At 41.6% G+C, this 24,451-nt stretch overlaps 1 protein-coding gene across 3 annotated transcripts in view; it reads right to left on the minus strand.

The window, feature by feature from the left end:
* Nucleotides 1-7,831: 7,831 nt before the first annotated feature.
* Nucleotides 7,832-24,451, minus strand: part of ANKRD55 (ankyrin repeat domain 55) — a 171,484-nt gene continuing 154,864 nt past the window's right edge. For 2 of the 3 annotated variants that reach the window (XM_073622890.1, XM_073622880.1), the window contains one exon: nt 7,832-8,316. In XM_073622890.1, coding sequence (XP_073478991.1) covers nt 8,057-8,316 — 260 coding nt within the window. In that variant the 3' untranslated portion in view covers nt 7,832-8,056. Of the gene's footprint in view, nt 8,317-17,659; nt 17,739-24,451 lie in introns of those variants that run through there. The other variant, XM_073622898.1, reaches the window with a different exon arrangement.

A 24,451-nucleotide genomic window follows, 5' to 3' on the forward strand; every position in this document is an offset into this window, starting at 1 on the left:
AGAGAAGAACTTCAAAATCATGTCTAGATGGTACAGGGATCCTGCTACTCTACAAAAAATATTCCCATCTACATCGTCTACCTGTTGGCGTTGCACTGCAGCCACAGGCACATATCTTCATGTCTGGTGGGAGTGTGATCGGATTCGACCCTTCTGGAAGCAGGTATTTCAGGTATATGATAAGATATATGATGAATCTCTGAAATTGACCCCTGAGATAGCCCTTCTTTACATATTACCAGGATCAATAACATCCCAAAAACGGTGCTTATTGCGTTTTTTTCTATCGCGGCCCGTCAACTCATCCCCCTTTTTTGGAAAACGACCGTTGCCCCCCCCCCCCGCTATCTCTCTGGGTCTCCACGATGAATGACATCATGCGAATAGGGGAGATGTTGGCGCTAAACAATAACACATACGAAAAATATACCATTTTGTGGTCTGCCTGGCGGCACTTCGCCTCCTCAGACACCCTGGCTGAAATGCTTCCTGTATCTCGGAGCATAGCTTCCCCCCCACCTTGATTCCTAACCAAAATCAGAGGATGATCCTCACCTATTAAGTTGATGTCCTTCTCTTCCAGTCTCTCCCAACAGATCCCCTTCCCATCCTTCTTCTCTCTCACTCCCTTCTCTCTTCCTCTTTCCTTACTCCTCAAGCTTCTTTACTGTATTGACATAAAGTGCTTGTATGACTATGTACGAAATTTTGGGAGCAAGCATTGCTGTGGGTGATAGCCATTTTGCTTGTAGTTGTCGCTTTTTTGTAAACAATATGTCAATTATATCTTTGAATGCTTTGCTTTTCCTATCAATAAAAAAATATATTCAACCCTAAATGTGGCCGTGTGGAAAAGGAGTCGGGAGCCAATGCATTCAGTGGTTTAGTCCCAACTGAAAGCCCAACTGCAGCACAATTGAAACAGTGGGGTTCACCTGCACTGCAAGGATTAACTGCTTGTTTATATCTAGGGGGCAAAGAAAAATAAAATTTATTTAACTGAGCCCTATCGGGATATAAAATAAACTTGTCTAAGTCAAAAGCCCTTCCCCTTAACATCCCGGCAGCTGAAATTCAGCACTTAATATTCTGTTTCCCCTATGCGTGGAAATCAATGGCTCTAAAGTACCTGGGAGTATTTATCACCCTGACTTTCCATACAATGTACCAGGAAACCCCCCCCCCTTTATCAGCAAATCAGGCTAACACTACAACAGTGGAAGAAACATCACAACTCCCTCTTAGGACGTCCATCAAAACGTCTATTCTTCCCAAGCTCCTATATTTGTTTCAAACGCTGCCCGTACCTGTCCCCTATGCACACCTGAAAAAATTACAAGCAGATCTACTACAATATGTATGGAACTATAAACGACATAGGATCCCCTGTTTGGTGCTCATAGCCTCATGCTTAGATGGTGGCCTAGCATTTCCCAATCTTATTAGATACTATCAAGCGGCCAAGTTACGTTTCATAGCCTCTTGGTTTACCCAACGCTCGTTTAATAAATGGACGGAAATCGAAAAATTGTGGTTAGCTCCTATACACCCTAACAATCTACTTTGGAATGTGAATGTAGAGATGGACCCTAACCGACTTTTGGGGTCCATGTCCCTGCTCAGAACACTTTTCCACCAGTGTGCCCTTTCCTTGGAAAAATCACTGCTGACTTCCTTTCTGTACAACCCTAAGCTGCCCGACAGCCTCACTTCCTACATGTCCTCTCCCTGGGTGTCAAAGAATCTGTTCCACTTTGGCCATCTAGTAGACCCCAGATCCTGTAAACTGCTTCCATTTTCCGAACTCCAAGCTAAACTTGACCTACCCCGCCAGGTGTTTTATGGATATTTACAGATCCGTCACTATGCTCAAACTTTTACTCCAAATTCTTTGCCCCATCCCCCTTTGAACGTGTCATTTTAGAAGGCTCAGCACGTAGGGGAATGATCTCTGACATCTTACATAGCTACATAGTTAGTCAGGTTGAAAAAAGACACAAGTCCATCTAGTTCAACCATAAAAAAAAAAAAAAAATCAATAAAATAAAAAATATCATACCATCCCATATACCCAATCCTATACCAACAGTTGATCCAGAGGAAGGCGAACCCCCCCCCCCCCCATAAATGTTAGTACCCAGTTATATTATGTACATTTAGGAAAGAATCCAGGCCTTTCTTAAAGCAATCTACTGAGCTGGCCAGAACCACCTCTGGAGGGAGTCTATTCTACATTTTCACAGCTCTTACTGTAAAGAAACCTTTCCGTATTTGGAGATGAAATTTATTTTCCTCTAGACATAAAGAGTGCCTCCTTGTCCTCAGTGTTGCCCATAAAGTGAATAACTTAACACCAAGTTAACTATGTGGACCCCTTATATATTTATACATGGTGATCATTTCCTCCCTTAATCTCCTCTTCTCAAGAGTGAATAAATTCAGCTCCTTTAATCTTTCCTTCTTTAATCATTTCCTCATAGCTGAGTTCCACCATGCCTCTTAACAGTTTAGTTGCCCTCCTTTTTGAGAACTGGTGCCCAAAACTGAACTGCATATTCCAGATGAGGTCTTACTAATGATTTGTACAGGGGAAAAATGATATCTCTCTCTCTGGAGTCCATACCTCTCCTAATAAAAGAAAGGACTTTGCTCGCTTTGGAAACCGCAGCTTGGCATTGCATGCTATTATTGAGCTTATGATCTACCAAAACCCCCAGATCCTTCTCCACCATTGATTCCCCCAGTTGTACTCCCCTAGTATGTATGATGCATGAATTTTCTTAGCCCCCAAATGCATAACTTTACATTTATCAACATAAAACCTCATCTGCCGCATAGTCGCCCAATTAGACAGCGCATTGAGGTCAGCTTGTAAATTGGAGACATCCTGTAAGGATGTTATTCCACTGCATAGCTTAGTGTCATCTGCAAAGACAGACATGTTACTTTTAATCCCAGACCCTATATCATTTATAAAGATATTAAAAATTAAGGGTCCCAGCACTGAAACTTGGGTTACACCACTGATAACCTTAGCCCATTCAGAGTAAGAGTCATTAACCACTACTCTCTGAATTCTGTCTTTTAGCCAGTTTTCTATCCATTTGCAAACTGATATTTCCAAGCCTGTAGACTTTATCTTACACATGAGCCATGAGTGGGGAACTGTGTCAAACGCTTTTGCAAAATCCAAGTATACCACGTCCACCGCCACCCCTTTGTCCAAGGTTTTACTTACCTCCTCATAAAAAGAAAACAGGTTTGTTTGACAACTTCTGTCTTTCCTGAATCCATGCTGTCTGTTGCTTAAAATATTTTTTTCCAGCAAGAACTCATCTATGTGGTCTTTTATTAAACTCTCCAGTATGTTCCCGACTATAGAAGTTAAACTAACAGGTCTATAGTTACTTGGTAAAGACTTTGTTCCCTTTTTAAATATAGGCACCACATTGGCCCTACGCCAATCCTGTGGTACGATTCCTGTCATTAATGAGTCCCTAAAAATTAGGTACAATAGCTTTGAAATTACAGAGCTCAGTTCTTTTAGGATCCGTGGGTGGATGCCATCTGGTCCAGGTGCTTTATCCACCTTTATTCTGTCTAAATATTTCTGGACCATATCCCTTTTGAGCCATTGTGGATCATTTGGGTCTGTGTCACTACCACCCCCATTATGGACATGAGTTCCCCCATGCTCCTTTGTATACACAGAGCTGAAGAAAGTATTTAATAAATTTGCCTTCTCTTTGTCTCCTGTCACCCATTCTAGATTATTTTGTAAAGGGCCTACATGCGCAGACCTGACCTTTTTACTATTAATATATTTGAAGAATTTTTTGGGTTTGTCCTACTATCTTGTGCAATCTGTCGTTCGTTTTCAGTTTTTGCATCCTTGATTTCCTTTTTACATATTCTGTTATATTCTTTGTAACATTTAAAGGACACTAGTGTTCCTTCATTTTTATATTTTTTAAAAGCTCTTTTCTTATTGTTTATAGCTTTTTAACTTTGGCCGTGAGCCACATAGGTTTTATTTTAAGTCTTTTAAACTTATTGCCCATGGAAATATACTTTGCAGTGAGTTCACAAACTTTGAAGAATTCCCATTTCTGTTTAACATCTATAAGATATTCAATGCCTACTCCATTCCAACTCAAGGTAAACACTCATACATGCTCCGATGGGAGAAGGCGCTAAATGAGAAGATTTCACTGGAGGCATGGCGCATAATCTGGTCTCAGGCTGCTAAGAGTTCCTTTTGTACTCTCTATAAGGAAAATGCATATAAAATCCTCTACTTTGGTACCTACCCCTCCGGTACTGATCGCTGCTAGCAATGCCACAGGGACAAAGGCACTCTCCTCCATATATTTTGGAACTGCCCAATGATTACCCTTTTTTGGCACTCGACCCACCAGATGCTGGGTCGCCTCTTTGGGGTTTCTATCCCTATGACACCAAAACTCTTCCTACTGGGCCTTTCTCCACTTAAAATCCCCAAACATCACAAGAAGTTGCTCCACCACATTATTACAGCTGCACGATGTCTTATCGCCCTTCACTGGAAGCAGCGCTCCCCTCCATCCTCTGACACCTTGCATGCCAGAGTTAAGGATGTGGAGCTGATGGAGAAAATGCCGGCCAGACTACAAGATAGAATGGAAGCCCACAATCGTGTCTGAGACCTACGGCATCTCCAGGAGGACCTGCCCTGAATCAGTACATAGGCCACTTTGATGACACCTCTCTTTCTCTTCTTTTCTTTCTTTGTTCTGTGTTACTTATGTTTTATTTTACACTATACTACTTCCATGCCAATGATACAACACTGTGTTACAATGTTTCAGTAGCAATTTTGCTCTAGTAATATATTCCCTACTTGTAGTTATATTGTGTGCGACTACCATGTCTTGCTCCTATTTTTAGTGAGGATCTGTAATAATAGATAATCTGTATTAAGAAAGGCTGCAGCCTCAGCATTCCTTTATGAATGCAAGATTCTTTGAAGTATCTCACCAAACATATAACTGGTAATGCAGGGGATGCTTGTAATTTGACTTCAAGTTGTGCGCAGACACATATGAGTGGGGAAGAGAATTCTGGTGCATGCTGTACATTGTCTGCAAGGTAGAGAAATTTTTCTGACGTTGCCAAAGTAGATGGCTGCAGATTGAACAGAAAGGTATTTTTTTATGACCATAAACCAAGAAATGGCTTGTGAAGAAATTATTAAGTTTTATTTTTGTTTGCACAGAAATGTATTTATTTTTTTTTTTTGAGTGCACAGGATCTGGTCTGTTAGAAGTGGATTACAGTGCCCGTAAACCACAAAATAAAATAAATATCATGACATGAGTTTGCGTTAGTGAAGCTTGCTTATTTTAGTTTACAAGTAATATTTGCTTTACACATTTACCGTAAGCCACGAAAGGCCTTAGAATGGAACGTAAAATTCCAAAAAAAGGAAGTCCAAAGTTTGCTTCATCCAAAACCGGTCACGAGCCAGCAGAGTGGAAGGAAACTGAATTTTCCTGGATAACAATCATATACTATATTCACCAGTCACCAGGAATATTTCATTATATTTAACATGATTGTAAAATGACCCTAACAGTAACCCCTAATAATCATGTTTGAACCATCTCTATCAACTTTTTTTTTTTGATGGAATGAGGAAAGGTTAGACCCTCTGCAGAGTTTTTCTTGCAGCCTTTGTTACTGTTAGTTAGTCACAGAGGGGTGAATCTATAATTTCCGACCATACCTGTGGAAGCAGAAAAGCACTGTAGTAGTTGCCACTACTACAGTGACCACCACTGTCTTCTGGATCATGTGCCGAGCAGATGCCTTGCTGCATAGTAGGCACTTGGGGTCACTTACTTGGCATGGGCAAAATTCAATGAATCCAAGGCATTCCATGATTGGACAAGGCAGAGAGGCACAGCAGTGATGTCACAATTGCCACTGTGTCCAATCAGAGGTTGGACTGTAGGGTGTTAGTTCATCTTTCTAGTTTTCCTGCAAAAGTGAACTAACAGTGTAAAATATTAACTTCACATCGAAAGCTTCATCATCACATAAGAGGTCTCCACAGAACCCCCCTTTACATGAGACCTCCCATCACATCAGAGTTCCCCCCATCACACCAGAGTCCCCCCCTTCATGTCAAAGTCACCCCTTCACAACAAAGGCACTCCATCACATCAGAACCTCTGATACATTGGAGGACCCCTATACATGCGAGAACCTCATCACATCAGAGTCGCCCCTATACAAAAAGGCCCCCATATATAAGTCTACCTATCACAAAGCCCCCTAGTTACAAATCCCCCATCAAAGAGCCCGTAAGGTCTCCTTCACACCATGGTGCAGAGATGTCAGTTTTTTTGCACGTGTTCTGCAAGGGCACAAAGAAAACAATTATTCTCTATGTGCCCTATTCACTCCACAACACTGGTATCATGTGCAGATTTTTTTCTGTGCAGGAATTTGCAAAATGTTTAACACAGGGTGTGATGACTATCTTTGGATAAAAAAAAACGTTTGTGAAAATTGTTGTCAATATGCAAAAAAACTCACTGAAATGTGCATGAAAACTGATGTATGACTGATGCAAACTCATCACTCGGCAAGTGAAATCTGCATGTTTTTTTCCATTCGTTTTTATGCATGTATGGTGTGAACGAGGATTGACTCACACAATCACCCCACCACCGAACCATTGGGTGTTATAGTGTGCTGGCAGCCAGCTAACCCACACTATTGCAACTCATGATGCTTAACCAGGGAAAGCTGGATCCCAAGTTCCTGCCCCCCTAGTAAACCTAAATGGAACCCTGGTTGGGAAACACTGGCTTAGATGCTTAAACACAGGTTCAGTTCCGCTCTTTCCCAGGATCATTCAAGCTTACTGTACAGCCATAGCCAAAAGTTTTGAGAATGGAACAAATATTAATCTTCACAAAGTCTGCTGCCTCAACTTTTATGATGGCAATTTGCATATACGCCAGAATGTTATAAAAAGCGATCAGATGAATTGCAGTTAATCCCCCTTAGCCATGAAAATAAACTTAATCCCATTAAAAAAACATTTCCACTGCTTTGTGAAGAAGGCTTCAGAGCGCCCAAGAAAGTCCAGGAAGCGTCAGGACCGTCTCCTACAGTTAATTCAGTTGCGGGATCAGGGCTCCACCAGTGCAGAGCTTGTTCAGGAATGGCAGCAGGCAGGTGTGAGTGCATCTGCACAGTAAGGAGAAAACTTTTGGAGGATGGTCTGGTGTCAAGAAGAGCTGCAAAAAAGCCACTTCTCTCCAGGAAAAACATCAGGGACAGACTGATATTCTGAAAAAGCTACATGGATTGGACTGCTGAGGACTGAGGTCATTTTCTCTGATGAATCCCCCTTCCGATTGTTTGGGGCATCCAGAAAAAACCTTGTCCGGAGACGAAAAGGTGAGCGCTACCATCAGTCCTGTGTCATGCCAAAAGTATAGCATCCTGAGACCATTCATGTGTGAGGTTTCTTCTCAGCCAAGGGAGTGGGCTATTCTCCTCTCATGTAAGCATTGCTATCTAACCCTAAAGGCACATACTAGTTCCAACTCAGTCATGTCACCCTTAACCCTGGTATTAGTAACTGTCTTAAAAGTCAGATGACAAGGACTATCAGAAGAGCAAAATACTCTGCATCAGATCAGGTATGCTGCCCAGAGACAGGTTTTCTTTATCATAACGGATAAATAACAGTAATAACCACAGTAAATTAAACAAAGTTCTATCAAAACAATATAGAATTCAATGAAACTATTTATTGTAAAGTTTCCTCTGATGTTTTTTCATGTTGTTTTGGCGTGGAAGATCACAAAATAACAACTTAGAAAAAAGATTTTTTTTTATTTTTAAAAAAATAGCAAAAACCTAGTTCATGTTTATAATAATTTTTCAAGAATGTACAAACGACACATATGATTGCTGTCTCACAGACCCTACATACAGTGTAATGTACATGAAATACATAAAAGGAGGGACTCTTCTACTCTTGGCTCCAGATGTGGCGCTAGTCGTTGGTGTCAGACTTTTTTGGGGATCTCATAAGGCTTTCTGTTGTATTTTGGCCCCTTTGACTGGGAATGGCAGGCAGGACGCGAGTTGTCCTCAAGGGCTCTCTTCTTAGGACTGGCAAGAAGGAATAGAGTGAGTGACTCTGAGTTTTAGAGATGATTAATGGAGATAAGTTATTTGCCATCTGCAGAGAGTTGGTTGGCAAAGACATAGACTTCTTGACTCCTGGACAGGCTTGCCCAGATGGCAACTGGACTGGAATAAAAAGAAAAGTAGGAAATTATATTTAACAGATAAAGGTTATATACTTCTTGCTATCAACATGGATGTCAGTGGAAGCCTATGGAGCAATTAGCCTCATTTCACTCAACCAGTTTACTATAACATGATGTTAGAAAACTACCAACAAGTTACTGTACATATACCCCCACTGACTAACAGCAACAGAGTTTATACCAGATTACCAGACATGTCAAGTTGATGTTATTTTTAGGTCACATGCATCTCTATTTTTGTTCAGTACTGGTTTAATTATGTTTTATACAAGCACACTGGGTGTTTAGCGCAGTACATGAGGCTCTTGTGGTTAAATGTGGGTGAAAGGCACATGTGCACTTAATGCCCTAAATGGTAATGGCACTTATTGCACTTTCCAGCCATAGGAGCTTTTAGGCTCCCGCTCTGATCGCCTAGGCATTGGAGCGGAAGTGGGTACCTCTCAAAATAAGGTATCTGCTCCCCGTTAAAAAAAAAATATTTCAAATTTGGCAGAGAAGGAGAGAGGAGGAAGAAAAGTGGAAATTACCCTTTTGGATGAATCACTAGTTATTGGGCTTGTTTGGTAGGTGGAAGTGGCTTCCTTAGTTCTTCTGTGTGTCAGGAACATACATCAGCATTTATACCCTCACTAAGGTTGCCAGTCCTTGTTTTGGAAGATCTTATTATTTTACAATTATCTTATTACAGCACAGATGTGGTTACTTCACTTGCAGTTTTAGGCGCCATAAACATTGGGCATTTAGCCACAGATAGATGGCACATGTGCACCATCCAGCCCAGCCTGTCAAACTCTATGAGGCTGACAGAGCTCCATGGCGCACCTGTGCCCTTCATCCACGGCTAAAGACCAAAACCCTATGTAGTGTGTCCAAATGTCCAGTAGGCATTGGGTTTACCTGGCTCACAGAAACATTTTTGCAGCAAAGATGAATGCAAATAATAGACTGTAGCAACCAGTCAGTTTACAGCTTTTCTGTTTTCATAAAAGTGGAGAAGTTAGGACCAGCACCTAGTAACCATATGCTGGTCTGTACTTAACTATGTGCTAAACAAATAAATACCAAATACACTACTTTCCAACAATGCCTACTGTTAACCTCTGCATTCTGTGCGCTATTTGCTCCTGACCCCTGCACTGTGTGCGTTACTTGCGATTGACTCTGCAATCTGTGTGTTACATATTCCCAACCTTTGCACTCTGTGTGTTACTTACGCCTGACCCCTGCACTCTCTGCATAACTTATTCCTTATTCTTGCACATGCAGTGTTACTTACTCCTGACCCCTACACTGTGCGTTACTTAACCCTGCATTCCATTCGTTACATACGCCTGAGCTCTGAACTCCATGCTTACCTTACTCTAGACACCTGCGCACAGTGCATTATTTACTTCGGACCCCTGCACTCTTTGCATTACATGTGCTCAACCTCTGCAATCTGTGAATTACTTACTCCTGACCCCTTGCACTCTCTGCATTACTTATTCTTATCCCCTGTACTGTCTGCTTTAATTACTCTTGATCCCTACACTCTGTGCATTATTTACTACTGATCCCTGCACTTCATGCTTTACATACTCCTGACCCCTGAACTCATGCATTACTAAATCTGAACTTCTGCACCCTGTGCAATATTTACATCTGACCCATGTGTTACTCCCGACCTTTTCACCCTATCTGCTATTCCCTCCTAAACCCTGCACCCTGTTTGTTACGGACTCATGACCCCTGCACCCTGTGCAATATGGACTGCTGAACCCTGTACCTTATGTGTTATGGACCCTTTAGCCCTACACTTTGTGTGTATAGCACCGTTAATATACAGTGCCCTGAAAAAGTATTCATACCTGTCAAAAACCATGAAATTAGACCGAGACAGAAGTACAGTTAAATCACACTTGTTTAATAATAAAAGTAAAAAGAACAAACGTAGTCAAATCAAAGTTCAGTAACCGGAATGGATAGTCAGCCAAGCCAGAAGTCAAGGATCAAAGTAGTGGAACAGCAAGCAGAATCTGGAGCCAGAAGTAATGTCAGCAAAGCCAGTCTTTAAACAGGAACGCAGGAGTTTCTTGTGATATGACCAAGGCAAAGGCAGAGCTCCTCTGGACTGCACGGTTTAAGTAGGTAGGACTGACGAGCAGGATCAACAGCTGAGTAACTGTGGAGAGAGATGGGAGCTGGCAATTAGCCAACAGCTGAGCGGCCAGCTCAGAGAAGGAAGGGCTGAGCCTAGCCCTGACAGTACCCCCTCCTCCTCCCCCTCAGAGGACCACCAGGCTTGAGGGGAAAACGTCTATAGAAATCACAGAGGAGGACAGGGGCGTGTACATCCGAGGAGGAGACCCAAGAGCGTTCCTCCGGACCGTACCCTTTCCAATGCACCAGGTATTGTATGCGCCCATGGTACCTACGGGAATCAACAATGGACTGTACTTCATACCCCTCATGGTTCTCAACCTGTACAGGGTGAGGACGTGGCACCGAGGTGGTAAAGTGGTTGCAGACGAAAGGTTTTAATAAGGAGACATGAAATACATTCAAAATACGCATATTAGAAGGAAGGTCTAATGCGTAAGCCACTGGGTTAATCCTGCGAAGAATATGGAAAGGCCCAATAAACCAAGGTGCGAACTTCATTGAGGGAACACGAAGTCGGAGGTTGCGAGATGACAGCCAGACCCTGTCCCCAACCTGGAAGGAAGGCGCAAGCAGGCGTCTGTGGTCAGCATGGAGTCTGTACCTATCATTAGCATGACGCAAAGCCTCCTGGACTTGTGGCCAAGTGGAGCGAAGACCACGGAGATGCTCCTCTAACGTAGGAATACTCTGCGGAACAAACGAGTCAGGCAACATGGAAGGTTGGAAACCATAATTCGCCATAAACATGGACAATCGGGAAGCAGAATTCAAGGCACTGTTGTGAGCAAACTCTGCCCATGGTAATAGGTATGACCAGTTGTTATGATGGTCAGAAATATAGCAACGTAGGAATTGCTCCAAGGACTGATTCTGATCTGAGGCTCATTCTGCGGCCTCATTAGACTGCGGGTGATACGCAGAGGAGAAAATAAGTTGAATTCCCAACTGTGCACAAAAGGCTCCCCAGAACCGGGACACAAACTGACTACCCCTGTCCGAGACAATCACCTTGGGCAGCCCATGTAAGCGAAAGATCTCCCGAGCAAAAATGGAAGCCAGTTCCTTAGAAGTGGGCAACTTCTTAAGTGGAATACAATGACACATCTTTGAGAACCGGTCAACCACCATAAGGATAACAGTGTTGCCTTGGGAGTTGGGTAACTCCACAATGAAATCCATAGACAGGTGGGTCCAGGGCCTCTCTCCATTGGGTATGGGTTGTAGGAGGCCCACTGGAAGGTGTCGTGGAGTCTTACTCTGAGCACACACGGAACAGGCAGCTATGAAGGCAGTTACATCAGCACATAGACTAGGCCACCAAAATTGTTGGGAAATGGCCCAAACGAGTTGATTCTTACCAGGGTGGCCAGCTGCCTTGGGAGAATGGTAAGTCTGGAGCACGGCAGTACGGAGACTCTCTGGGACAAAGCAGCGGTCACAAGGTTTCTCAGGAGGAGCATGGACCTGAGCAGCAAGAATTTTGTCACCCAAAGGAGAAGTGAGACTGGTGCGAACATCAGCACTTACATTCTTAGTATGAGACGATGTAATTGAAACATGACAAGAAAAGAGCCATCGCGCCCTTCTGGGAGAGAGGCGTTTAGCCTCATACAAGAATGTGAGATTCTTATGGTCAGTAAGAATGATTACCGGCGCAGTGGTCCCTTCAAGGAGATGTCTCCATTCTTTCAGGGCTAAAATGATCGCCAACAGCTCTCTGTCACCAATCTCATAATTGCACTCCGCAGGTGACAATTTTTTGGAAAATTAGCCACAAGGATGCATAGCGCTCTCAGAGGTAGGACGTTGCGACAGAAGGGTGCCAACACCAGTCTCAGAAGCATCAACCTCGAGGATAAAAGGTAACGTAGGATCAGGATGTGCCAACACAGAAGCAGAAACAAAGGCAGCCTTGAGAACCTTGAGACTCTCAAAGGCCTTAATGGACTCCGGAGACCAACTCTGTGGGTTACCGTCCTTTCTGGTCATATCAGTCAGGGGCTTAACCAGAGACCAGAAGTTACGAATAAACTTCCGATAATTGTTGGCAAAGCCCAGGAAACACTGCAGAGGACGTAAACCCATGGGTAGGGGCCACTGTAGGACTGCCGAAAGTTTCTCGGGGTCCATCGAAAAACCAGCAGTGGAAATGACATAGCCCAGGAATTTAACCTGTTCACGATGGAACTCGCACTTCTCCAGTTAACAATAGAGATTGTTCTCTCTTAGTTTCTGAAGCACACAACAGACATCTGTGTGATGGCTCTCCAGGGACTTGGAAAATATGAGGATATCATCGTGATAAACCACCACACATAACTGCAACAAATCTCGGAGGACAACGTTAATAAATAACTAGAAAACTGCTGGGCGTTACAAAGGCAAAAAGGCATTACGAGGTACTCATAATGGCCTGTTCTGTTATTAAACGCAGTTTTCCACTCATCACCCTCCTTAATCCTCATGAGATTGTATGCCGCTCTCAAATCAAGCTTCGTGAAAACCGTTGCTCCCTTGAGGCGGTCAAATAACGCTGTAATCAACGGAATTCGATAGGCATTCTTAATCGTGAAACGATTGAGACCCCTATAATCAATACAAGGTCTCAGTTCACCACTCTTCTTCACAAAGAAGAAACCAGCACCAGCAGGAGACGAGGATTTGCAGATGAAACCTTGAGAAAGTGCATCTGCAACATACTCCTCCATGGCCTTATCCTCCAAGACCGACAAAGGGTAAACCCAGCCACGAGGGGGTATGGCTCCAGGTTGAAGGTCAATTGCGCTATCATACGGCCGGTGTGGAGGCAAACCACCGGCTTGAGCTTTGTCAAAGAAATCGCTAAAATCGCGGTATTCCTCCGGCAGGGAGGAGAGTGAAGAGGTGCACAGGAACTTGGCTACCTTCTGGAAGCATGTCTCACTGCATTGTGGTGACCAGGAGAGAACTTCAGCACGGAGCCAATCAAAAGAGGGGTTGTGCCTCTGTAACCAAGGATAACCAATAACCAGCAGAAACTTAGGTGAGGAAATAACTTGGAATTGGATTATCTCATGGTGAAGAGCCCCTACAATAACTTGAAATTGGATTATCTCATGGTGAAGAGCCCCTACAACGGAACCGTCTCATGAGTCACATGGGCAGGCTGTAGAGGTCTCCCATCAAGAGCCTTAATAGCAAGTGGAGTGTCACGCAGCTGCAGTGGAATCGAGTGCTTCGATACAAAGACAGCATCAATGAACAGGCCTGCAGCCCCAGAGTTGATTAGAGCCTGTATCTCGATGGACGACTCAGCCCAAGAAAGGGTGACCGAAACCAGGGGCTTACCCTTCTGGACAACTGGGGATGAAACAATGCCTTCTAAGGTCTGTCCGTGACAGGACCTCAAGGTTCGGGCTTTCCCTGGGCGGGTAGGACAAGACTTCTAAAAGTGACCTGCCTGGCGACAATAAAGGCACAATCTCTCCCTCCTCCTAAAGTTTCTCTCATCTGCAGAGAGACGCGTGAAGCCCAAGTGCATGGGTTCATCTTCACTGACCGACTCGGTACCAGGAGGCATGGGAGGTGAGGGAGGCATGGGTGGCTCTGCTGCCTGAGTACGGAATGCAATGGCGTAGTCGGCAACAGTTCTGGTACTCTGTTTGATGGACATGAGGCACTTGGCAGCAGAAGCAGAGTGTGTGGGAACGTCAAATACCCTTTTAAAGGAGGCCACAAACTCAGGGTAACTCAAGACAACAGGTTTTTGCGTCTCCCATAGAAGGTTTGCCCAGGCCAAGGCTCTCTCAGAAAGCAAAGATATCACGAAACCTACTTTGCTTCTGTCCGTGGGAAATGCCTGGGGCAGCATCTCAAAGTATATCTTAACCTGGTTGAGAAACCCTCTGCATTAAATTGGATCACCCTCAAATCACTGGGGAAGCGGAGCAGAACCAGACATACCTCTTACAGAGGTAATATTTGAGGCGGGTGCCTGCACAGAGACTGGTGTAGCAGCAGGGACGGCCTGCAACTCAGCTTGTACTGGAGCAGCCACAGTAGGAGATTCCAGGTGAGTCGTGCGACTCAGGAGCGTTTGTAGCGCTATGGCAAACTGATTCATGCTGTGATCTTGATCATCCAACCTGGAAAAATTACCAACAAGTGGATTGACTGTATCTTCTGAATTCATGGCCTCGCCTACTGTCAGAAACCATGAAATCAGACTGAGACAGCAGTTAAATCACACTTGTTTAATAATAAAAGTAAAAAGAACAAACGTAGTCAAAACATAGCCAAAGTTCAGTAACCGGAATGGATAGTCAGCCAAGCCAGAAGTCAGGGATCAAAGTAGTGGAACAGCAAGCAGAATCTGGAGCCAGAAGGAATGTCAGCAAAGCCAGTCTTTAAACAGGAATGCAGGAGACTGGACTGCTTAAGTAGGCAGGACTGACGAGCAGGATCAACAGCTGAGTAACTGTGGAGAGAGATGGGAGCTGGCAATTAGCTAACAGCTGAGCGGCCAGCTCAGAGAAGGAAGGGCTGAGCCCAGCCCTGACAATACACCTTGACATTTCCACATTTTGTAATGTTTCAACCAAAAACGTAAATGTATTTTTTTGGGATTTTATGTAATAGACCAATACAAAGTGGCACATAATTGTGAAGTGGAAGGAAAATTAACGGTTTTACATTTAAAAAAAAAAAAAAAATCTGAAAAGTGCGGCGTGCATTTGTATTCAGCCCCCTTTACTTTGATACCCCTAACTAAAATATAGTGGAACCAATTGCCTTCAGAAGTCACCTAATTAGAAAATAGAGTCCACCTGTGTGTAATTTAATCTCAGTATAAATACAGCTGTTCTGTGATGCCCTCAGAGATTTGTTAGAGAACCTTAGTAAACAAACAGCATCATGAAGGCCAAGGAACACACCAAACAGGTCAGGGATAAAGTTGTGGAGAAGTTTAAAGCAGGATTAGGTTATAAAAAAAATATCCCAATGCTTTGAACATCTCACGGAGCACTGTTCAATCCATCATCTGAAAATGGAAAGATTATGGCACAACTGCAAACCTACCAAGACATGGCCGTCCACCTAAACTGACAGGCTGGGCAAGGAGAGCATTAATCAGAGAAGCAGCCAAGAGGCCCATGGTAACTCTGGAGCAGCTGCAGAGATCCACAACTCAGGTGGGAGAATCTGTCCACAGGACAACTATTAGTCGTGCACTCCACAAATCTGATCTTTATGGAAGAGTGTCAAGAAGAAAGCCATTGATGAACAAAAGTCATAAGAAGTCCTGTCTGCAGTTTGCGAGAAGCCATGTGGGGGACACAGCAAACACGTGGAAGAAGGTGCTCTGGTCAGATGAGACCAAAATTGAACTTTGTGGCCTCAAAGCAAAACGCTATGTGTGGCGGAAAACTAACACTGCACATCACCCTGAACACATCATCCGTGTAAACATGGTGGTGGCAGCATCATGTTGTGGGGATGCTTTTCTTCAACAGAGACAGGGAAGCTGGTCAGAGTTGATGGGAAGATGGATGGAGCCAAATACAGGGCAATCCTAAAAGAAAACCTGTTAGGGTCTGCAAGAGGTTTCAAAAGACTTGAGACTGGGGCGTAGGTTCACCTCCCAGCAGGACAATGTCCCTAAACATACAGCCAGAGCTACAATGGAATAGTTTAGATAAAGCGTATTCATGTGTTAGATTGGCCCAGTCAAAACTCAGAACTAAATCCAATTGAGAATCTGTGGCAAGACTTGAAAATTGCTGTTCATAGACGCTCTCCGTCTAATCTGACAGAGCTTGAGCTATTTTGCAAAGAAGAATGGGCAAAATGTAGATGTGCAAAGCTGTAATTGCAGGGAAAGGTGGTTCTACAAAGTATTATTTTAGGGGGCTGAATACAAATGCATGTCACACATTTCATATATTTGTAAAAAAAATTAAAAACCATTTATCATTTTACTTCCACTTCACAATTATGTGCCACTTTGTGTTGGTCTATCACATAAAATCCCAATAAAATACATTTACGTTTTTGGTTGTAACATGAAAAAATGTGTAAAAATTTCAAGTTTTATTTTACCATACTTCTTTAAAATGATCCCATTGTAAATGCAATCTGTCCAAACCCACAATTCCTTAACCACCTGCCGACTGCTCACAGTAAATATACTGTGAGTGGGCAGCAGATACAGGCATAGTCACATACTGTACCTGTACATCGGCACATTCATATGGGTTTGGCGGCGTCCACTTCCAACCTATGCTGTGGACACAACACTAGTTTGGCAGCAGATTTCAGCTAATGATTTTGGCTGAAGTCAGCTGATCAGCTGTGTCCACTCACACATAGCATTCTGTGTTTACACAAATACAGAACTTTGTGTACAGGGAAAGGTGACCTGGCCATCTCTTCTCCCTGCAAGGCAGGGAGTAAAAAAGCCAGATAGAAAAGTAAAAGCAGCACACTTTACACATTGGTAGGCACACAGTTAACCCCTTGATAACTGATAGATGTTAACCCCTTCCCAGATAGTGTCTGTTAGCGTCAGATTGCTTGCCACCCTATCACAGCCCCACTTATAAGTTACTGATCCCCACCATTACAGTATATCGTCTATAGCTGTGTAAATTTCAGTATATATACCATAGTTTGTTTTGCATAGTAGTTTTGTATATATACCAAAATTGTTGCCCGACTAACCGCGGTAAAATCGCGCAAACAGAATCGCGGGACGCCCAACGCCCAAAAGAAGTTCTTGTACTTCTTTTGGGTGTCGGGCATCCCACGATTCTGTTTGCACGATTTTACTTTGATTTGATGGGCGGCAATCTCCGCAGAATCGCGCCGCAATTTGGTGCCGTTCAAATTAACAGGGATCGCAAAGGCGTCCTGCAATTTGCGCCATTTGCAAATCGCGGCGATACTGCCTGCAAAACGGAACACCATGGTGTGAATGGAGCCTGAGAGCAGAGCAGTAAATTATTGCACAGAATGACAATCAGCATTGAGCAACCTGCTAATGGCATGTGCTATATTTAGGAAAATAATATGCAACATTTCATATTTACTTAACTATATAATATATAAAAAAATTGTATTATTAAATAATACACACTGTGACACACACACACACAACACAAGTTATATTCAATTCTCTTTGGATTTTTTTCTTTATTCACCATAACATCCATTTCTTGAGGGACACAGGAATTCAGAGACTGTTGGGTTATGCTGTCACCTACAGCAGGATTTGGAAACCTGCAAACAAAAAAATGTGGTATAACCACTCCTAGTCTCAGTATGTCTTAGTTATGTAGCAGTAAAAAAGGCATGATTTTATACATGGACTGCTGGGACCTGTATCCCTCAATTAGCTCCAAGAAATGGATTTTACAGTAAGTACAGTACAGTAATACAATATCCTTGCTTGCTCATTGAGGGACACAGGCATTCAGAGATTTTTGGGATGTCCAAAAGCCAACTGATAGGTGGAAAAGAGCAACAAAACACTAACAAGCCTACAAGAAAAAAAATAGAACCAGAGACTGTCAACACAGGTTCCCCCAAGATCATGTTCTGAGTCCATGGCAGAGGACACACTGGCATAACAATTCCACTGAACAGTTATGGCATCTAGTGGTGAAAAGTGAGAACTACATGTCTAACACTATATTACATTCATTTAGCAACCAGCTCAAGTGCATTAAAGAGGAATCTCGATTAAAGAAAAAAATCTCAATTGAAGAAAACATAGCAAGCAAAAAGGTTATACCTTTGTCAAAACAGAAAAATGGCATCTGTAATTGACTGAGCTTATTGTGCATGAATTATCGTCTGTACTGCACAAAGTTTGTAGTCAATTTGTTCCTGTATTTTGATGCACAACTTTAAATAACAAACAAAAAACGAAATAAATAGTGTCCATCCACCTAGGACACTAGAAAAAAAACAAAGGCAGACTGGGAGTAGGAGGAGTTATACCAGGCTGGCCACAATTTTTTGGTCTGCCAGTGTCCAAATCCTCCAGTAGGTGGCAATATAACCCACGTCTCCCTAGTCTCTGTGACCCTCAATGAACAAAATGATTACTATTTCAGTGTGATTTTATGGAAAGAATTATAGATTAAAGAAAAAATAAAGGCATGGTAATACAGTTATGATGTATATGTGCATATAATGTGTATAAATGTATCTGCACAGATGTTCTAATGCATTTTATATGTCAAGGGGTTATGAGAAGCAAAGACATCTTTATAACCATATGTTCAACAATCATCACATGGGACAAGAATTCCTGGGAGACAAGCTGCTGTAAATAACTCTTTTCATGGCTTAATTAAAAAGTAGGACAATATTTTAAAGGGATTCCAATCTTTTTTGTGCACAGTTTTCAAATTTACTGTATGTGAACGTGATCAGTTTACAGGATGACCTGCTTTCATAGCATTCACAAATATAAGGACTGGGATTCCCCTTGACAAAAGGTAGGATTATAAATTTACAAATGTGCTGCCTTTTGTCTTTTTTAAATTGAACTTCACCCTTATCATAAAAATTACAACAAAAGCATCTTTAAAAATGTTTAGTAATGGCAATTTAGGCAAGTATAAAATGCTTATAGATAATTGCAGACTTTATTTTCTTTGCATATATTATTTTCCTTTTTTCTCCTTCCTTTTCATTCTGGCGATTTTTACTAAGGGCAGATTAATATATCTCCCTTTACGTCCTGGAGCTCTGCCTAGAACACAGGGTCTGCTTTCTGGAACATGTGACAGGAACTTCCCAGGATGCATCTGTGAGGCCAGGGTTATATCACCAGTGCCTTGCTCAACCAGGAAGTGGTAAAACATTAATTGTAAGTAAAAGCAAAACATGTTCAACTAATGATTGTAAGGTGATAATTAGTTTGTATTAATTGCTGTGATTTTTCAGAGCCACCTTAACCACTTCAATACCGGACACTGGATACCTTCCCACCCACAACAATTTTCAGATTTCAGTGCTGTTACACTGACTAGCAATTAATAGTGTCATGCAACACTGTACCCAAATTAAATTCTTATCATATTTGAGACAGATAGAGCTTTCTTTTGGAGGTAATCACCACTGTTTTTATTATTTTTTGCTATATAAACGAAAATACTCAAAATTAAAAAAAAAAAAAAAAAAAAAGTGTTTTGCTTAGGTTCTGCTATAACATTTTGCAAGTAAATAATCTTTTTATAATAAATTCAGGCAAAAATTTATTCTTCTACATTTCTTTGGTAAAAATAACCAAAATCAATGTATATTTAGTCTGTTTTAGACACAAGAACAGTAACTTGACATTGTTAAAAAACCATGCCTCTGCCTTTGGGAGCCAAGCTTGCAACTGTTAGCCTTGCAATGCCTCATGGGACATTTGTTCCACAACAGCTGGAGGGTCGCAGGTTGGACACCCATGCTCTAAGGCAGGGATATGCAATTAGCGGACCTCCAGCTGTTGCAAAACTACAAGTCCCATCTAAGGCAGGGATATGCAATTAGCGGACCTCCAGCTGTTGCAAAACTACAAGTCCCATCATGCCTCTGGGTGTCATGCTTGTGGCTGTCAGAGTCTTGCTATATAAAGAAAAGTGTAGCGCTAACAACCATAGACATAGTCCATAACCATATTCATGGTTAAGCCCAACAAGTAAATTACATAGATGTGTATAAAGATCCTTGTGAGAAAAATAAGAGTCCGTAATGCAAAAATGCTGATAATATCCTTAAAAGTGAAAGTCTTTAGTAGATAAATAACACCAAAAAAGTGAAGACAGACAGCAAGTGAATGTGTTGATAGAAGATCCACCACCCTATTGGATTAGGGGCTTACCGGAAAGATTGGACACAGATGGGTGTACACCCACTGGGTCAATCTAGCTTGTAACTGTGGGGATCCACGGTGGTGTCTGTATAGCGTGAGGGTTAATCCAGGTGACCCAATACGTTAGATATGGCAAAGGGAGTAGGTCCACTCAGGCATCCAACGTATACATATAAAAAGACGTAAGAGTACATAGCGTAATACTGTATAAGGGGTTTAAAACTCATTTATTTAAAAGTAGGAAAACTCACACTTTGGTAGAAAAAACAGCACTCTTGGATACAAATATCTGGCAATGTTAGTGGTATCAGCAGCTCATCCCAGCCCCATCCCTTGCTATGCCTCATGGGACTCGTAGTTCTGCAACAGCTGGAGATCCGCTAATTGCATATCCCTGCGCTAAGGAATTACAGAGAATCTGAACTGACTGACATAAGTATCCATTGTATTCCACAATCAAAACTGGATGGCATGTAGACACAGCCCCTTTCAGACCGGTGAATCTAAACAAACAGATAAATCAAAGGGCGCAAACGCCTAGTGTATTATCCACAACACCTTAATAAAGGATAACAAGAGTGCAAACTCAAAAAATGCAAAAATGATAACCGCATTGTATGTAAACCAAGAACCAAGGGTCAGGCTTGCTCTGATGAAGGGGGGCTGTCCCCTGAAACAAGTCAGATGATTATAGGACATCTATCTGAACTAGAAGAGTTCCATTACAGGACAGACCATTTATCCTTGGTTTACGTACAACACTGTTATCATTTTAGTTTTTGTGAGCCTTTGTGAGTATGCACTCTTTTTATCCTTAAATAAAGAAGTGCTGAGGATAATGCACTAGTCTTTTGTGCCCTTTGTTTTATGTGATTATTTAGTCTGTGAGAAAGTTATAGCGATTACAAACTATGATATATATATATATATATATATATATATATATATATATATATATATATATATATATATATGTGTGTGTGTGTGTGTGTGTGTGTGTGTGAAAATTGATCAATCCTGATGTACCTATGTATAAAACAAAAAGAATCTGCGCTGGCAACTCCCCAAGTGTATAATTGTGAGAAAGTGATATTTTAAGTTTTATATCAAAAAGCATATATACCATATGATGTTGCACAGAACCACATTTAGTGGATATTATATGGAGATGTACCAAGAACTGTGCATAAAACTACCAAACTATGTGAATAAAAATAAATCAATAAACGTAAATTTTGTGATCTAAATCAATTCACTCTTGGACGCTATGCGACTAGAAAGTCACTAGACTGTTATAGAGATAATCCCATACATTTGTGAGTGACAATAAATTAATCTCTGAAGAGTAAAGAATATGTGAATCAAAAGTCATAAATCATAACATAAAGTCTATTAAATTCAACCGTTCCTTCACAGGATGACAATCTGCAGATTTCAAACTTGATTCATTCAAAATAATAGATTCCAAATAACAGATAAGGCTGATGCCGGTAATGCTTGAGAGGAGGCTTTAGAGATCACAACCCTCGCATTCCATCAGAAAAAAGAAGAAGAGAAGACACATAGCATAAAACCTATGACACCGTGAGATCACCTGCGCATAAAAGCGCTACTCACGGAACTGATGTGCAGGGCAGGCATTCAGATAGTTTAGTCGGTGTTCGCTGCTGTGCGGCGTGCGTTCCACCAACTCCAGGAAGTGATGTCACTGGTTCTCAGGTTTACAAGCGTGGGCAGGATGTTACGTCGACGCGTTTCGCCCCTCCCCCAGGGCGTTATCAAAGACCCCTGGGGGAGGGGCGAAACGCGTCGACGTAACATCCTGCCCACGCTTGTAAACCTGAGAACCAGTGACATCACTTCCTGGAGTTGGTGGAACGCACGCCGCACAGCAGCGAACACCGACTAAACTATCTGAATGCCTGCTCTGCACATCGGTTCCGTGAGTAGCGCTTTTATGCGCAGGTGATCTCACGGTGTCATAGGTTTTATGCTATGTGTCTTCTCTTCTTCTTTTTTCTGATGGAATGCGAGGGTTGTGATCTCTAAAGCCTCCTCTCAAGCATTACCGGCATCAGCCTTATCTGTTATTTGGAATCTATTATTTTGAATGAATCAAGTTTGAAATCTGCAGATTGTCATCCTGTGAAGGAACGGTTGAATTTAATAGACTTTATGTTATGATTTATGACTTTTGATTCACATATTCTTTACTCTTCAGAGATTAATTTATTGTCACTCACAAATGTATGGGATTATCTCTATAACAGTCTAGTGACTTTCTAGTCGCATAGCGTCCAAGAGTGAATTGATTTAGATCACAAAATTTACGTTTATTGATTTATTTTTATTCACATAGTTTGGTAGTTTTATGCACAGTTCTTGGTACATCTCCATATAATATCCACTAAATGTGGTTCTGTGCAACATCATATGGTATATATGCTTTTTGATATAAAACTTAAAATATCACTTTCTCACAATTATACACTTGGGGAGTTGCCAGCGCAGATTCTTTTTGTTTTATATATTTTCAAAGTGTCAGCACTTTTTTCATCTAGCAGCTGCAACACATGAATTAGTTTTTAATATAATTTATTTATTTGCGAGCGCTGTGTTTTTTATCTACTGATGTACCTATGGCCTATCTCATTTCTTGAGGGCCTAAAATGCCAGGACAGTACAAATACCCTCAAAAGGACCCCTTTTGAAAGTAGACAGTCCAAGGCATTTAGTAAGAGGGATGGTGAGTTTTTTGAAGTTGTAATTTTTTTATCCAAATTGTTTGGAAACCGAAGTAATTCAATAAAATTAGTTTTTCTTTCCACATTTTTTTTAGTACATACTGTCACCAGAGCAGTACAACGTCACCATATGACTGGTGTGGCGATGATCAGGAACACTGACTGGTAAATTTGTAATAGTTTTTTTTAAATTTTTGCAACATTTTTTCTTTCTTCTTTTCTACATTTTTTTTTTTCTTATTATACATTTTTTTTTACATACTGTTACCACAGCAGTACAGTGTCACCATAGTGACCCCATGACACCATAATGGCATCTATTCATGTACCATTGTGTACAATTGTGATAGCTATGATTGGCCACAGCTATCTCATGGTACAGGTCCACTGCTATTGGCCCTGTACTATGTGATCACTGTGACCAAGCTTGCCCCACTCTTCTAAACATAAAAACGGAGCAGATGCTGCTCCTAACAAAATGATGCAGAGCAGGAGAGAGGAGGAGGGTTGTTAACCCCGCAGAGCTGTTAGCTGTCTCCCATCCCATGTGACAGGGTCACACCTAGTGGGAATCTGCATCAGTTTACTATATGGAACACTGCCGCATTCCCACTATTATTTAGGTGCATTTCATCATATTCAATATTGTTATTATTTTGGTTGAACATTCGGAATGTTTTCTGTTTTCTTAATGACTTATGTCATTATATGAATTGTTCTAACTGGCTTTCTGTTATGAATACCCAAGCACTTGAAATACTATAGATGAGAATACTTGAAATCTTATGGGTGCGAGTATCTTTCATGGATTCCTTTGCAAGGTGTTTCTACTTGTGTGCCACATATGTCGTTCGGATATGATGATCCATTTTTAACACATGTTGCTATCATATGAAGTCTTATCTATGTGTTTTATTTTAGATAGTGAGACCTGTTTTTCTCCAGCAATCCCTGAGTGTGTCCTGACAAAGTTAGACAGCGAAACGCATTGACGCACAGGGGCTCACTACTATGTATACTATGCATGTTTATCTCTGTCATGTATTGTGTATATGTTTTGAATTCTTTACCTTTTTTTTGCTTTTTGTATCATGTATTGTTATGAATAAAAAATAGAAAATTTTATATCTTCTACTCTTTATTGTGCCTTTAAAGTCCGACCTTTTGGCTATCTTATGCCCAATTTTCTCTTTTATATCAAATTTTCATACGGATGTGGCCATAGAAGTGTTTTCCTTATATTATCCGAGGCACTAAAACTATATAAGGAGGCATATAAAAATCTTAATGAAGTAAACCTGCACGGTTATAACAACTCAGGGGCATGCAGCACTAGCAAATTCTGAAGCAACATTTTGCTGCAGGTACTTATCTTT

The sequence above is a fragment of the Aquarana catesbeiana genome, linkage group LG01 (assembly GCF_042186555.1).
Source record: "Aquarana catesbeiana isolate 2022-GZ linkage group LG01, ASM4218655v1, whole genome shotgun sequence".
In the NCBI taxonomy this organism is placed as follows: Eukaryota; Metazoa; Chordata; class Amphibia; order Anura; family Ranidae; genus Aquarana; species Aquarana catesbeiana.